The sequence below is a fragment of the Cupressus sempervirens genome, chromosome 8 (assembly GCF_028749045.1).
Source record: "Cupressus sempervirens isolate cs-2001-9-10 chromosome 8, ASM2874904v1, whole genome shotgun sequence".
NCBI classification, from domain to species: domain Eukaryota; kingdom Viridiplantae; phylum Streptophyta; class Pinopsida; order Cupressales; family Cupressaceae; genus Cupressus; species Cupressus sempervirens.
In genome coordinates this window covers 606,819,175-606,835,593 of record NC_143125.1, presented here as the reverse complement: position 1 = coordinate 606,835,593, position 16,419 = coordinate 606,819,175, and the positions used below count along the sequence as shown (strand labels likewise).

The following is a 16,419-nucleotide window of genomic DNA, read 5'->3' as shown; positions in this document are numbered from 1 at the left end:
TGGAGTTAGAGCCCTTTTGGTGGTTGCTCGTAACGTGTTTCTATTTCCTGGGTAGACTTTGGAGATTGTTTCCACAAGCTTCGATCTGCGGGAGTTGGATCATGCACTCTTGGTTTGGATTGTTGGATGGCACATGGACCTATGCCTAAGAATGTGTATTCTTATTTGGTCTTATGAGTTAGTTATGCTTTGTAAACTTTGGGTTTGTCCTAAGTATTTAGTTATTTCATATAATATCTATTGTCAGGCTGACTTGTAACTTGAGGGTGTATTTAATGTGACTTGCTAGGCCAACATTAAGCTTGGTTTAGTATAAGTAGAGGGTCTTGTAATGTCTTGATTCATTATTCATTCGCATTGATTAGTTGAGAAGAGCGAAGTTTGGAAGAGCTAGTAGCAAGTGTGTGCTTGGGAAAACAAGAAGGTTGCTTGGTGGCTTGCGAGCACAAGTTTAGATTATTCCTGGGGTTTTCTACCAAATTGTGGGTGTGGGCTAGCTAGAGGTTGGATCTTGCGAGGTCTTGAAGAACTGTTATTGTAATTGCTTATGTATTTGGCCATAACTCGAAAGGCCTTACAACCGGGCATGTTGGATGTAAATCTTATGATTCTATTATGAGAATTGGCATTGTTTTGGATTTAGGTTTTTGTGCTATTGTTTATCTTCCGCTGACATCTCCTTTGTGGGGTTCTCCTTCCTTCCACTGCATCAAGATTAAGCATTTATTCTAGATGATGAACATAACACTTCCATTAGATGATTGAATTGTCACAATTTTCCTTATAGTGTTTACATATTGGAGAACTTGTCCCAGATAAAGAGATCAACAACTAGCAAAATGATGTATGCAACATGGTCATAGCAAAAGAAAACACCCAATATGCTCCTCAATTATTATTGCATTCTCATATGCAAATCTAGTCAACATGAATAATTTTGGATATATCACTATTGCAACCATCAGTTGTGTGAACTTCAACAAAGTCTCAGTCACGACATCCTCTATGATCACATAGCTCTAACTTGAATGTATATTTTCTCTTTTGAATGAGAATGAATCCCTTACTACCCCTTTAAGCTATCTTCACTGTAGAAGGCTTGTATAGTATTTGGGATGGGTCACTAATTACATATGAATTTAACATAGTTATTCCTTGTTTGGTAAATGATCTTATGTAATCAATCCATGCATCATGGTTGGTCAAAATACTTAAGTATAGTCTTCTTTCATCTTCTTATTTAATCGGAATAATATTCAACTCCCATTGTCACAAAATCATACTCTCCTCAAATGGTTCCAATCATTAAAGATATTTTGTTCCAAGAAACTCTTGTTATCTGGCATGATCTGCACACAACTGGAAGTGTTAGATCATAGATCATCATGGACCTACAGGACTAGACAAAAATATGACCATCTTGAGATTAGATAAGATAAGATAGGACAATATTATTAATGTCCAATGAAAGACCACAAAAGGGTCTATGGGACTGAGAGCTTACAACAAGAGAGCTGCCAGAAGTAGGAGCACCAAACAGTGTTCAAGAGAAGAGAAGTGCCAAGGCAAGGACTAGAGGTCCTTCTTTGATATAAAGAAATTGGTCACAGAAGGATATAACTACAAGTGATCATGAGCCTTGGACTGTCTTTGAGAGCCACTGGAGGAGTGTCGCTGTCAAGAAAAACTGCCCCTAAGTCTCATAGACTTGGCGTGACCGATGGTGGTAGTAATGGACAACCTTTTCACACCCCGTGGCAGAGACAAGGGTGAGAAAAAGGCACTACTTAGCTTATTAGAGATATGACAGTGAGAAAGTAGTGACTGCAAAGTAATATTGCGGAGTAGGGTAGCCTCCTGGAAGTAAAAAGTGAGACACCATTGATTAATGTAACTAAAGAATACTGAAAGAGAAACAATCTCGGAATAGGCAATAAAATCTCCCTCTGATCTCATAATAGGTAAGGCAATGGAAAATAAAGTGAGTCTCTGTCTTGACCTCCGCTAAAGTACATAGCCAACAGATCCAATCATCTCTATCCATATGATGGTCGGTCTAGGCCCGAAGACAGTGAGAGCCAACTCTAAAGGATCCCAAAGAGATACAGAGGGCATGACACCAACGTCGAGATAAGTAGCTAGGACAAACAACCCCATCACGGATCTCCAAAAAATGCTCAACATAGAAAGCCATCCTTGGACGTAAACCTCTAGGAGGGTAACTCTAGGTAGTGGTAATGTGTTGTCTGTAAATATTAAGTTTGACATGCTCATTCAACTCCTGACGTGAGGGGAGGTGAATAGGGGCATCCAGCGAGAACTGATATGGAAGAAGGCAGTCAATATCAATCCCACTCGAGCTTAGCAGAGGTTGTCTGAGCATACTAGCAACAAGCTCTAGGGCTAGTATCGGAGCTCGCAGTCATAACAGAGGAGCAGTAGGCCAAGTAGGAGTATCTATATTGATCATCAGTCGAATCTACAAAACCATGAAGGCGATGAAGCAACCAATTCAAGTGGAATATGGCCGCAAGTCTAAAGGGATGAGCACCAAACTTGGCTAATATAATACTATGGAGGGTGAGCCTATGACATCTAATGATACGTCATAGAAGCAGAGTATGTACATGCTTGATTGAGGCCCAATCCGAGACCAAAAGAGAAGGCCCCAAAACCACGAAGCCGTAAAGAACAGTCGGTCATACAAAGAATCTAGGAGGGACATCTTAGACGAAATGTCCTAAAAATGATGTTTGAAGCACTATCTCTCAAGCATAGCAAGGGATCACATGCCCTTACTAACTCCGGACTGGATGGTTAGTTGCATATTGAAGCGAGGTCCAGAGAACTTCATTTTGAGGTAAGTATATGAAGAAGTAATATCGATCTCCTAGTCTTGAAACAAGAAGTGAAGATGAAAGGTCTTTAAGTAATTAAAGACCATAACCCGAGTCTTACCCAGATTGACCACAAGCTATTGTTGGTCACAAAAGGAAGCCAGACCATCAAGGAGCCTCTGCAGACCCTCTGAAGAAGAAGCTAGAAGAATCACGTCGTCCGCAAAAAGGAGAATGGAGATCAAGAACAAAATCCCCTCACAGTTTACTCCCTCACATAGGAATTGACTCTTTCCTTCCAACAATAATATGTACAAGACTTCTAGGACAATGCTGATCTTAAGACTTAAGACATGTCTCTTAATACTTAAGACATGTCTCATTTGATCTCAAACCAAGGAATGATTTCAAATGAAATTCACACAGTTCAATATTTTATTATTTAAAAAAATAAATTTGGCACTTAATTTGTCCATGGATGATGATGAAAAATCTTTAATAATAGTCAATCTCTAATAGAAATCCTTTCTTAGTTTCTTTCCTTCACCAATATTTGATCTCGGTAATAGTAGCATTGAGATGTTTATGTTTACTTAGTGGCTAAGTTCACACATGGTCAGTGACTCAATAGGATATCATTAATTTGTCTTTGTGAAATGGCTACTTCTGCCTAAAGTAGCTTCTGAGATAAGCCAACATCATTCACACCTAGGTCACTTTGAGGAGTTTTTCCTAGTATTTATGTGTATTGGCCTTATCACCATGTGAAAATCTTCGCTGCTGCTGGATGTGGTTGATGCACCCATACTTGGCAATATGGATTCAGTCACTGACTTCCGTCCGTGCTTTTCCAGTCCAAGAGTCTTGACAGGTATTACAATGTTAAACAGAATGTTCAATGGAGAGATTAGGTTCAATTTTCTTTACCAATTTCAGCTACTTGCAGGCTTGATATCCTAACTTTCTTAATACCTTGTTGTATTCCTTCTACATCCACTAAGACACAAGATCGCTCAAACCTATAAACTTCCAAGAGCTTTCTGAGCATCCCTTAAGCCTGGTTAACAATTTCTGATGCATTCCTTCTCAGAATAGTATTAGTGGTCAGAATCTAGATTGCCCAGAGAACATCTCGCAGCCATGTAGATAATTTTCTCCTGAAGAATGGCATTCCTCAAACTGAAAGTTCCCTGCGTTTTCTGCAATAATATTTATCCAAAAATATCCCCTTTAATTCTGAAACTATCAAATATGAAATAAGAGATATAATGTAAGCAATGTTTTTATTGTCAGTGTAATAAACTCTTCTGCCTCTACTATTCTTCATCTCTCCCTTAATTCCTGCAATTGAATTATTTGTCAGGTCCTGCTAATATATATTTTCGCAAATAATATATTATAAGTCTGCTTCTCAGGTCCAGATATTTAGTCACCCAAGCAATATGTCTATAGGCTGCAGCCTTTGATAAACCCAAGTGTGGCTTCTATAGCTATATATGCTCCTAAATCTCCATGTTGAATCTTTCTTTCCAATGTTTTGCGCAATATCTTCAACCCAACAACATAATATAAGAAGAATAAGGCAGCCTCAAGCAATGATCTTCAGTGATAATACTCAGAAATAATTAGATGCACAGGAATAATGCTTTATGTTGGTAACTTCAAAATAATATAATTTATAGATGAAGCCAAAACAACAATCTTGAAGAACAACACCTATCTTCGGTATCCTTTCTCACTAGACCACGCCACCTCTGGATCTTGCGTAGACTTTCTTGGTAGCCAACGGACAGTACATATGTATAAACTTTATTTTGTCCTCAGACTACGGGTGGTATGCTTAGTATATGTGATCTCTATTTCAGAATGTGTTCCATTCGATACTTGTAAAACTCCAGACAGCAGTTCTTTATTTGAGACAAAATGATGTTATTATCATCCATAAAACTTTGAGTGGAAAATGATACGACCATACTTTGATTTGACCGATTTATTTTTCATGGTTCTTGTATATTGATACAATTCAATCTCAGATGGTTTTAATTTCCTGTAATTTCTTACCCCAAAAGTTTGTGGCTACTCTAATACCATGTTGAAGAAAGGATCTCTGCAAGTGTAATAGCACTGCCATTAATTCTGTGTGTTCCAAGTGCAGATTTGAATGTACATAAATATTAGTAGAGGAGACACGTCTCATGGTAATTTATAAGTTAATAACCAATTAGACAATATTAACAATAATATAAACATATCTACATATGAAATTTTTTCTAATTAATGATTAACCAATAACCATAAAAGGATTATCTCTAGGTCAATTCAATTCGACTGAAGCTACAACATTAACAAGAAAACCAACTTAATGTCTTCCTACTTTTTATTTTCTCAATCAAGTTGTTTAACTGCACTTCCTTTGTCATAAATAATCGTAATATCATTCTATATTTGAAGCTCATTTGCACTTTCTATTGTTCAATTTATCCATATTGGTTGGTTAGTAAATGGGGGAAGCAAAACAAAACCTCGAGTATCATTCACTTTTCTCATTCTTTATTCACTTGTATATGGTGGAAAGCTAAAGCAGATCACTGATAAGTCAATTAGCATGGTGTAAAAATTGCTTTGAAGAAGTGGGGAACAATACATGTACACTCCACTCCAGCACCGATGACAAATCAACAACAGAAGATGTTGGCCTTTTTGAAACAGGATCATCAATTATATAGCCCATTAACTTAAGCGCAGCAATCGCACAGTAAGTGGCACCACCTGTGGAAAGCAATATGGACCAAACAATTGTCAGCGTTTGGAATAAAAATGACACTTTTAACATTGAAAAAAAACCATTACAACAAACAGAGTTGAAGTAATATCACATCCACTAAATATATGGTTATACTAAGTTTCACACTTTACATACTAAATACACAAAAATGCTAATTTTAATGTTCACTTGTCTCCTTTGACCTTAATATAGTAGAAATTGTTTATTTTACTTTCAAGTATGTTTAGCTTCATCTACGATAAAGAAAGAGGTTAACATTAGTTTTGAGATGTATTTCAGTGGGATGTTATTTTTGAACCTTAGAAGAGCACTTCATCAATTCTTCAAAATCTTCATAAATAAGATTTTTGCATGTAATATCATAGACAGTAAGTTCTTTTAGTATTCGATACATGTTAGTCTTGGTCAAATAGAGACAAATGCTTAAATCTTTTCTCAAGAATTGTGAAAGGAGAAGGAAGGTTTGCAAGGGGAGTTTTCGGCATTCTAGGCAAGAAGGGAGATTAGATCCTTCATCTTAGAATGATCAACTTAAATAATATGGCAGAAGTTGAAGATCCCAGTGATAATAATCTAAGGTTTAGTAGTGAGTATGTGATCTATGAAGACACTCTTACTTCTTTCTAAATCATAAGCTACAACTTTAAAGTTTATCTCGCAAGAAACAATACTGAAGTAATCACTAGAAAGATAACCTATTTAGATGCTTCACTACCTCCTTCATTTGGAAGGAAACAATATTGTGACTTTGGCACCTTGGATAATGGATTAAGATCTATATTGAGGCCCTCCAAGGAAACGCATAACTAGAAGTTTAGTGGATTCATTGAGAAACTAGAGGAATTATAAATATGCTTGCTGAGGTGCTTTTCACAGTCTGCTTCTTTATATGACATAGCGTGACTATCTAGAGAATTACTTCAAAGAAAATGTTTAACAAGACAAAATAGAGTATACTGAAAGCTCATGAAGAACAACATCAAACCCTATTCACAATGTTGTGGAGTACAATCCGTTTAAAATTAGGATTCCAATGAGGTTTGTGATGCATGAGCATCCAGGTCCACAAGCAATCATACATCGCCCAAAAAACAATCAAATTTCTATTTATCTTTCAATTTAATTTTGGCTTAGTTTTGTTGTGTTTTTTGTTGAATTGGATAGGTAAACCCACAATAACCCAAGGTCTTGCAAAACCAAAATAACTTCCACAAAGAGAATGCTAAGAATAACTTGCTTAAATAATGCAATTGTGGTTGAATATAACAATGGACATGAAAATGTACATCAATGTCCTTGCTTACAAAAGCAAGGTTAAAGGAATATTGTTAAGGTCATGGATCTTCTACAAATGTTTACACTCCTATAGATGATCTTATTTGGTCAGATTGCTAGAAGAGCAGACTTATCAATTTTGGTGCGTCTTCTAATCTGCAATCTAGCCCTCCCTTATACCTAACTCAAGGGGCATGTTCATTGAATGGACATGTCCCTCTCTAGGTCCGCCTACTTCAAAACATGACTGTTTCCTCAAGGTTGGTGCCCATTCCAAGAGTTACTAATGGTTAGTAACTAACTAACCACACTGGTAAATAAGAAGGCTTCTAAAAGCCACAAGGAAGATGCCGATCTGTCTAGAGGGGACAATATGTTCTAGTGACCAATACCTAAGGGAACTCATGCATCCAAATGAAAATCAGAACACTTGTCTTGTCAAAGTTACAAGGAATTAACACTCCCTCTTAACTTGATAAGATAAGTGATAGAAACATATCCAGCAACATCAATAGAGATGACTAAGCATTGATATACACTCTATACCTTTCTGAATTTCAAGCATGATGTATCATTATACAAATGATACCTGTAAACACATCATATTATAAATCTTGTAAGAGTTATCACCGAAGCTTGTGATCAAGTCATTAAGCATCGTTTGTACTACAAACTATCAAATCACCTAGGCTTGTAACATAGGGTGTTTGACAAGGCTTGTGATATGAAGTATTACCTAAGCTAGTGATAACAGTATTGCATATAATGCAATACTCAGGATAAAGACTAGAGAATAATTAAATTCTACCTTTACCCAAGTTGTGACGTCTGGAGTTTTAGAAATGTCACTGTCACAACATGATCTTGATTTCGTCCAACATTTAGATTCTACTAGCAATCCATTACTAGAATGCCTTACACAGGATACAATCCAAAGAATAATTAAATTCTTCCTTTATCCAAGTTGTGACTCATAGGCACACAACATGATCCTGAATGAAGATCTGTCAGTACACCAGATAAAATCTAGAGAATAATTAAATTCTTCCTTTATCCAAGTTGTGATTCATAGACATAGAAATGCCTCCATCATAACATGATCTTAAATTCATCCAAATCTGCCAGTAGTTCTCTACTGGTCAAAACATTATCTCGGAGATCGTCACTTCTTATAATGTCTTTATACAAGTGTTCATTATTTCAAAGATTGTCACCTCTTAAATAACAAACACAAATGTTAAAGCCCCATAACAATCAATATCCTGACAATAATATAAATTATCATAAGAATACAAAACAATTTGATCATACCTAGATCTTTCCTGAGATGATCACTCTTTGAGAGGTTTGATAAAAATACCTACTTTCTAATTTCCAGCACTTAAGGATAAAGTCTAGAGAATAATTAAATTCTCTCTTTATCCAAGTTGTGATTCATAAACATCAAAATGTCTCTTTCACAACACAATCTTGAATCTATTCAAGATTTGCCAATAGTCCTCTACTGATTTAAAACACCCTAAGATCATTTGCTATCATTGTAAATTCGTGCTGGAGGATTGTTTTCTATTACTGCAAGCTGCTACAAGATTGTTTGCTGAGAAATGCTTCCATACCATGATGTTTATAAGGTAGGCCCATCAGATGGTTGCTCACTTTAGATTTTCTAGACTCCTAGATATCAAGTCTTTCGAGCTCCTTATTCAAGGTTGCCTTGATGAGATGTCAGACTCCCTCTGAATCCAAAATTCTTTCCTACAAGAACATTCTTCAGAAAACAAAATCAACGCATATACTCTTCTTATAAAAAAAAACAAATGAAAGATATTATAGCCATAAGGTAGAAGAAGAGCTCAAGTACAATAGATACTTATCTTTCTACTATAACCTTGATGAAAGCTTATGTACTTTATGAGTATACACCATCTTGACATGGTACACTCAGTTTGAGTTTGTATAACCTAGATCCTAGGGAGTCAACTCGATCTTCTAGGTACTCTCTCTGATATATAACCTTCTTATAAGATGATACTTATGATTCCCTGCTACAAATTCTTTATTACTCAGGAATCAATAAAGCATGGTCTACTCCCTCTAAGTCAAGATTCACCATTGCAAATCATTTAGCTCCTCCTTTTGTCAAGAAGGCATACCATGCTAATATCCATGATCTTAGTGTTAGAGCATGATGTCACTTTATTCCTTTCTTTCTAAGAGAACCAATACTAATAATTTGAATAGTTATAAGGCTATATAGAATGCATCTTTTCTAAGTCCACAACCATTAACACTCCCTCTTGGACTTGAGGGAAGATCAGAAATGCCTTGAGTAAAATGATCTATGGTCTCATGATGTAATCTTTATCCATTTGCATCTCATCAGTGATTCTATCCATGAGTTATCTTCATTGATGAACTCCCTCTCAAAAAAAAATTAATCAAGTTTGTCTAAGATGATAGAATCATTTGTTCTTATTCCAAGGTTCCCTTTTATAGTGGATCAAACTTATTCTGAATGGGAGTTTCCTTTCAGTAGAGCGGCATTCGGCTTACTCACTATAAATTCTCCAAATGTCTCCATATCCAGGAAGTGACAAACAATTTTACACCTGTTGATGATCATCTCAAATCTGTCTACAGCCAATATTGATAATGGGGATATTACCATTTTCAAGAAATCTCTATAAAGGCAATCTATAGGTAGGACAAAAGTCAAATCCACTGTACACATCGATACTTCAGATTTTTTCAAATGTTATTACAAGTCAAATAGGTATTCAACTAGTACACATGCATATCGAATTATTTTGCTATCTACTTTAAATTATAGCTCATAATTTAAACAAGGTCTTTTCCTACATGCAGTTTCCTTGGAGTCTTTCCCAGTGGAAGGAAATCCATGCTTATGCAATCACTACTAGATTTGATACAACTTTCTCCTTTGCATGCAAAGTTGGTGGTTTAGATGTCACACATCTCTTTATTTCTCTTTCTTATTATTTACTAATACTTCTCAAATACTCCGAAAACTGAGCAATACAATAGCGGGATTCTTAATTCTCCATGGTCGAATCCATATTCAATCTCCTCTACTATACTATAATATAGAGAGTAAAGATGGTAACCATCCCTCCAATCCATGCTCTTCTGAAATTATAAATAAAATGGTACGCATGGGTGAATCATCCCTCTCTAACCTACACATACATGTTTGAGCAGGCTTCCTTATTGGCTAGTCATGCTTTACTTAACGTGAACTTTCCCTAGTTTGAACAATTAAGCCGTGGATATTCTGGTGGCCGTAGATACGTGTCCCTGTAGTGACCCTTGACCCTTGGTCTTTGCTTGAATGAATGAATGAATTTTCCCATCTTCAATCTCTGACTGAACTGACTATGCATGTCACGGGCTGCCAGTTATTTCATGTCACTCCTAGTTGGTATGAGATAACTAGTTATTTCCCTTATTTGCAAGACATCCTTGATAATAAGCCATTATAATACAAAAAATCCTTTGAATTCCACGAGCTAAGTCAGGATAAAGCTCAATGTCAACATAAAGAATGGAAACTGCTTAGCTACCTGACTACAACGACATACAACTAGATGACAATTACAAACTAGAATAATGATACCAAGGAGAGAAATTTACACATAAATGAACCGCTCCTTATTAAAAACATTACCAACGATGACATCTGCTTCCTTTGCCTTGATTTTCCATCTTATAGACCGCATTGTTCTTGCGGTAACATTAATCTTGCTCAGTCTTGTAGCAATATAGTAATCTGCTTCAGATATCGTTGGTTGGGTATGCCTTGCAGTAATATATTATAGATATTATTCTTCTTTCTTCAATCAAATGGGATCAATATAGTCTCAGAATATATTAAAGAATAATTTAATATATGATAATCCCTCCATGTTGCTATGCAGTAGTCGTCTGCTAATACCGACTATGTATGCCATCTATACAGTTGTAGTTGACATTATATCTTTTATTGATTCTCTTCTATATATCCCATGTTCCTTCATCATTCCCAGCCTTATACATGTCATTCCTAGTTCTTGAGACACAATGGTGTCACAACATACATTAAACATATTAACATATATTAACCATAACAACGTCACTTAACATATATGTTAATTAAGGTCAACATTATACCCTTTTTGGTGTCCCAATATATTCCTTATGTCTCTTTTTGATTTGAATATGAGACAAAAACATTTTGTCTTCAGTTTGTATTAGTTTCTCAACCATCTTTACACATATTGAAGTCGCACTCTTCTCTTTGTTTCTTTTCTTCATACCATAATATTGATTCTATTGACATTAATATGGCTTTTCAATGGTTCCGTTAAACTATGGCGACAGAGATCATTGGTCTTCATTCGGGTCTGAAGTCTCTCCATCAGTGTCTTGTATTTCCAACCAAACTTTCTGTTATAACAGATGGCTCTAGAGTGGTTAGTACAGGAAGGCCTTCTAGTCATTTGTCATTGTCCAGATAAGTGTTGGCTTGCCTAAACACTATCGCTGCCTGTAGAGAATTTTTCTTGTCTAGGCCCGGTATTTTCTTTCATTTTAGTAATTATTTATAGTCTGATTAGAGATGAATCTGTGTCTAAAGTTGCCTTCTGAAGATCACCATTTATATCATTCATATGCAATCAATATTACTTCCTTGCACCGCTACCTTAGTAGATGATGATTCTATATTTTCCTTATCAGGCTTTTATGCAAAGGTTTTAATATAAACATTACATGTTTTCTTCTTCTTGTAAAACAAGTTGTTTCCTTACATTTACAGTTTGGCTCTGATACCATGTTAAGGTCATGGATCTTCTACAAATGTTTACACTCCTATAGATGATCTTATTTGGTCAGATTGCTAGAAGAGCAGACTTATCAATTTTGGTGCGTCTTCTAATCTGCAATCTAGCCCTCCCTTATACCTAACTCAAGGGGCATGTTCATTGAATGGACATGTCCCTCTCTAAGTCGGCCTACTTGAAAACATGATTGTTTCCTCAAGGTTGGTGCCCATTCCAAGAGTTACTAGTAGTTAGTAACTAACTAACCACACTGGTAAATAAGAAGGCTTATAAAAGCCACAAGGAAGATGCTGATCTATCTAGAGGGGACAATATGTTCTAATGACCAATACTTAAGGGAACTCATGCATCCAGATGAAAATCAGAACACTTGTCTTGTCAAAGTTACAAGGAATTAACAAATATTAGATACAATTGTGACTTGTGTCATAATCCTATTCAATGAGACAACTAAAGCATTGATCTAGATAACTAGAAGTGCTTGTAGAGTAGTATTGATGTGAGTTTTGTTTCACTACACCATACAAAATTGAAGACTTATATTCCACGATGAAATGCCAGATTTCAAACTCTCCCTTGAATAAGGATGCTTATATGCTAAACAACATATCTGAGTAGTGTAATCAAATGAGACAACCTCAAGATTCCTTCTCTCTTGGACTACCACTCAATTTTATGATGTGATATGTTGGTTATCGTAGAGGAACTTACACTATTCATTCAATGGATATCAATGACTTTAACAACTTCAATCACTTTCAAACAAATAACTTGCAAAGAGATATAGGTTTAGAAATTCTAAGAATGTAAGCTAATGTTGATGATGGGGTGAGCTACTAAACAATCCTTGCTTCGTCGTGTCAACTAGGCATAGAAGAGTGCTAACTTCTATGAATGTGGAAATGATTTTCACATTGACAATACTCATCCAAATACCCTATGAAGGCACAATCTAAATGAACATCTCCAATAGATGCTAAACCTTGTAATTTAGGCCTAGATCTAACCTTGCACTATTACTTACAATCGGCAAGTACCAAAAGGTATGGACACTAGCTTCACCATTAATCATCATTCAACAATATCCTCTATTCATCTACTACTTAACATGAAATAAAATCCTAAATGAGGAACTAAATAAACTATGCAATACTCCAAAGCAACACAAGTAATCCACCACGAAAACCAACAATGAATCAATAATTAGTTTGATAGCATTATGGCAACAATCTCACCAAGTCTCCCCCTACCCTAGTCTAATCTTAATCACCTCTCTGATGAATTTATAATCTAACTTCTCTCTAATCTTAATGTCTACCTCTTTGCAAATGAGAAGACCTTAGCCTTTTATAGTTATTCCATTATAATAAGTGCAAAGATTTACCCATTTTGAACCCTAATTAGGATTGCTACACCATCATCCAATAACATATAGGAAACACTCTTTGAGCAAATCAGAAAAATACAATGCTTCTGAGAGCAAATGAGAGGATTGTACACATGACATAAGATGATTGAATGTACTTGGACATATTACTGAAATTTTCTTATTGGTATAAGACAAGTGGGTGCCACCTCAATATCCTTATCTTAACTTATTGTATTTAATAAAAAAATCCTATAGAGAACACAATGATAAAATGATGAAATAGTCATAAAAACTTAACCCACCCACAATACTAAAAACATTAATCCTATTGACTAGCCTCAACCAATACTTCAAGTTGAAACTAAGCAATAACGCACAATGATCCCTATATTAAAAGAAAGGAATATAATGCATTTGTAGATTCATAACATACTTTCAGACACAAACTTACTAATTCTAGACTGATGACAATAAATTTGATCTCTATTCTTCACTTGAAATTTCATGATTTTAAATAAAATGCTCATTTTCCTATCAATAGATTGATCCTTCATAGATGTTTTTTTTGGATGAATTGTTCTTACTCTTATATCTCCCATTCGGAGCGAGTCATACCTTTTAATGTGAGGGAGTCACATCCTTTCGTTGCAAGGGATACATCCCTTTACAAATGGGTTTCTTGAAGATCTCATTGTATGTATATTTTAATTCACTATTAAAACTCTACTTTTCACTTATTGATTCCTATGTTTTTCAAGTTACCATCTTCAAGTGGTGGCCTTCACTGGTTGGTAGCACGCAGGCCTCATGCCTTGTTGGGTTGCCTCGTAGGTCTAAACCCTCCATCAAAAAATATATAATATATGATATTAAGGGACATGTCTCTTGTTAATATCTTAACTCAGATTAGTTATCACAAATAATATATGCTCAAGGTATTGTCATGATTATAATATATGATAATAAATTATATATATATATATATAATATACCTCATGTATCTAATACACACGCGCACACACACACACACACAAATTTATTATTAATAATACTAATGCTCCATGATAATAATAGTAAAGGATAGATATCAAAATGTGTAAGGCCGATAGGCCATTCAAACATTTGATTTCATCGACTATTATCATCCGAACGAAGCTACAATCATTAACACTCCCTCTTAGCTAGAGAGGATGATCTCTATCCAAATAAACAACACAGTGTACAACTATTACCTCACAGTAACATCAGGAGTATGGTATGCCCAAGAATATCAACCATATAAAATTCACTATACTCGTAACTTTTCTTGGTATGCGTACTGACATCACGTATCATGATATCTACTAGAGAAGATATCTGCTCTTAGTGTGTTCCCTGATACTAAGTCTCATAGTATTTGCTCATTGTTGATATATGTTCATGGCTAACTAGTAATCATAATAGTTTATCTCTTGATCAAATCAATCCAACTCAAACTACAACATTAACACTCCCTCTTAGCTAGGAGGATTGTCCATTGGATCAACACACTATACTCCTGAGTATTGAAAGAGAATTGTCATCTCAATATGATATTTATAGAATATGGTGTGATGAAGAATACTAACATAGACCCATTCTTTAGATGTTACCTTACGATATCATCGAAGTACGACATATACAAGGATATCATCCATATGATATTCACTATAATGATATTTTTTTTGAGTATGTGCACTATTGAAAATGATACCTTCATTCAAATGATTATGGACAACAATTATCAATAGAATGATATAATTATATGCATGTGTATATATATAAATATACATTTTACATATATACATATACATATACATACATAATCATATATTTAAACTAATATCGTTATATTGATTATACTTATGAATTAAATTATTATCCATCACCAAATCGAAATTATCATTCATTTCAAGTATAATTGATTTGTATATTGATCGATCTTGTTAAGAAATTGATACTGTCAATTATGAGTATCAAGTATGTATATTCATCAGAACCAAGCCAGATTAAAACTGCTTATGATTGTCGTCAAACATTGTATTGACTGATTGGAGTTTGCCTTTGTATGTTAATTGATAACCATTGATACCTATCAATTTAATTAAGGAAATGAATGGGCATCATTAAGGGACATGTTAATGAACAAACATGTCTCCACTTACGTGGAGGTGTGTCTATTCATTAACATGCCCCTTCTCTTGGTTTCAATTTATATTTATATCTAGTCTGATCAGACATAGAGGCAACTATAGAAATCTATTAGTGTAGGCCTCTTGGAGTTCAATTACAATCAGATATTCATATTCAGTTTTGTGAATGCAACAATAAGAGCTCTTTATTCTTGTTTAAGATCAAATTCGATTTTTTGAAATATAATACTATCTTCATTCTGATTATAATCTTCAAAAGAACAATTGTTAGTATGTTTTGTTCAAGGAAATTGATGTACATATTCTAATCTGCAATAAATCTAGTTAACTTTAACATCGTATCAGAGCCTTGCTAAGGAAGATCCGATTAGATTTCAGAATCTAGATTACTCAAAATCTAGGTTACTGATTTGGGTTCAGGTTTGTGGGTTCAGGCAAAACAAATTTTTCCCATTTGGGTTCATAGGTGGGTTCGTAAGTGTGTGTGTATATATATATATGTGCGTGTGCGCATTATATATACAAAAAAAAAAAGAAACATGCATAATTGCAAAACTTCGTCATTTCATAGTATGAATATACATTGCTTCATCATTGATCAATGCCAAATATCAAAGATATACATTAAATACCTGGTCATTAATCTATGTTCATGATTGTAAAGAAAATCATTCATTGAATTACTAAATTGCAAAAAGAAATTTCAAAACATAGCGTAGTTCATCAAATAATAAAGTTTGAAACATAATAATAAATGACAAGTGTTTAATAGCTTATCAATGATTATAGTATCAAATGCCCTTCAAGGGTCAAATGGATCATCAAACAATGAGGGATCAATGGCTTCATCCCCGGTTGCAACTATATCTAGATCCTCATCATTGGAAGTTGGAACAAACAATCTCTACAATCTTCTCTTAAAACTTGTAAAATGGGCACACCAAAATGAGAAAGCAAATGAGAGATTAGATGAGTGAAACACTTTTTATCAGGCTCCTTTTAGGGTCACATAAAAAAAATATTAAAAAAATTTATTTTAAATTGTTTTATTTCATTTTTTGCACCCTACTGGTGCAGGTCCTCTTGGGTTCACCTAGATTTGTACCAGTAAGGACCCACAGTCCAAAATCCGGACCCTGCTCGG

General features: G+C 34.9%; 1 protein-coding gene across 1 annotated transcript in view; it reads right to left on the bottom strand.

The window, feature by feature from the left end:
* The window catches only part of PGGT-I (Prenyltransferase family protein), a 166,713-nt gene that overhangs the window by 22,974 nt on the left and 127,320 nt on the right, over positions 1 to 16,419 (bottom strand). The window contains exon 8 of the mRNA XM_089798547.1: positions 5,482 to 5,606. Within this exon, the coding sequence (XP_089654673.1) occupies positions 5,482 to 5,606 (125 nt within the window). The remainder of the gene's footprint in view (positions 1 to 5,481; positions 5,607 to 16,419) is intronic.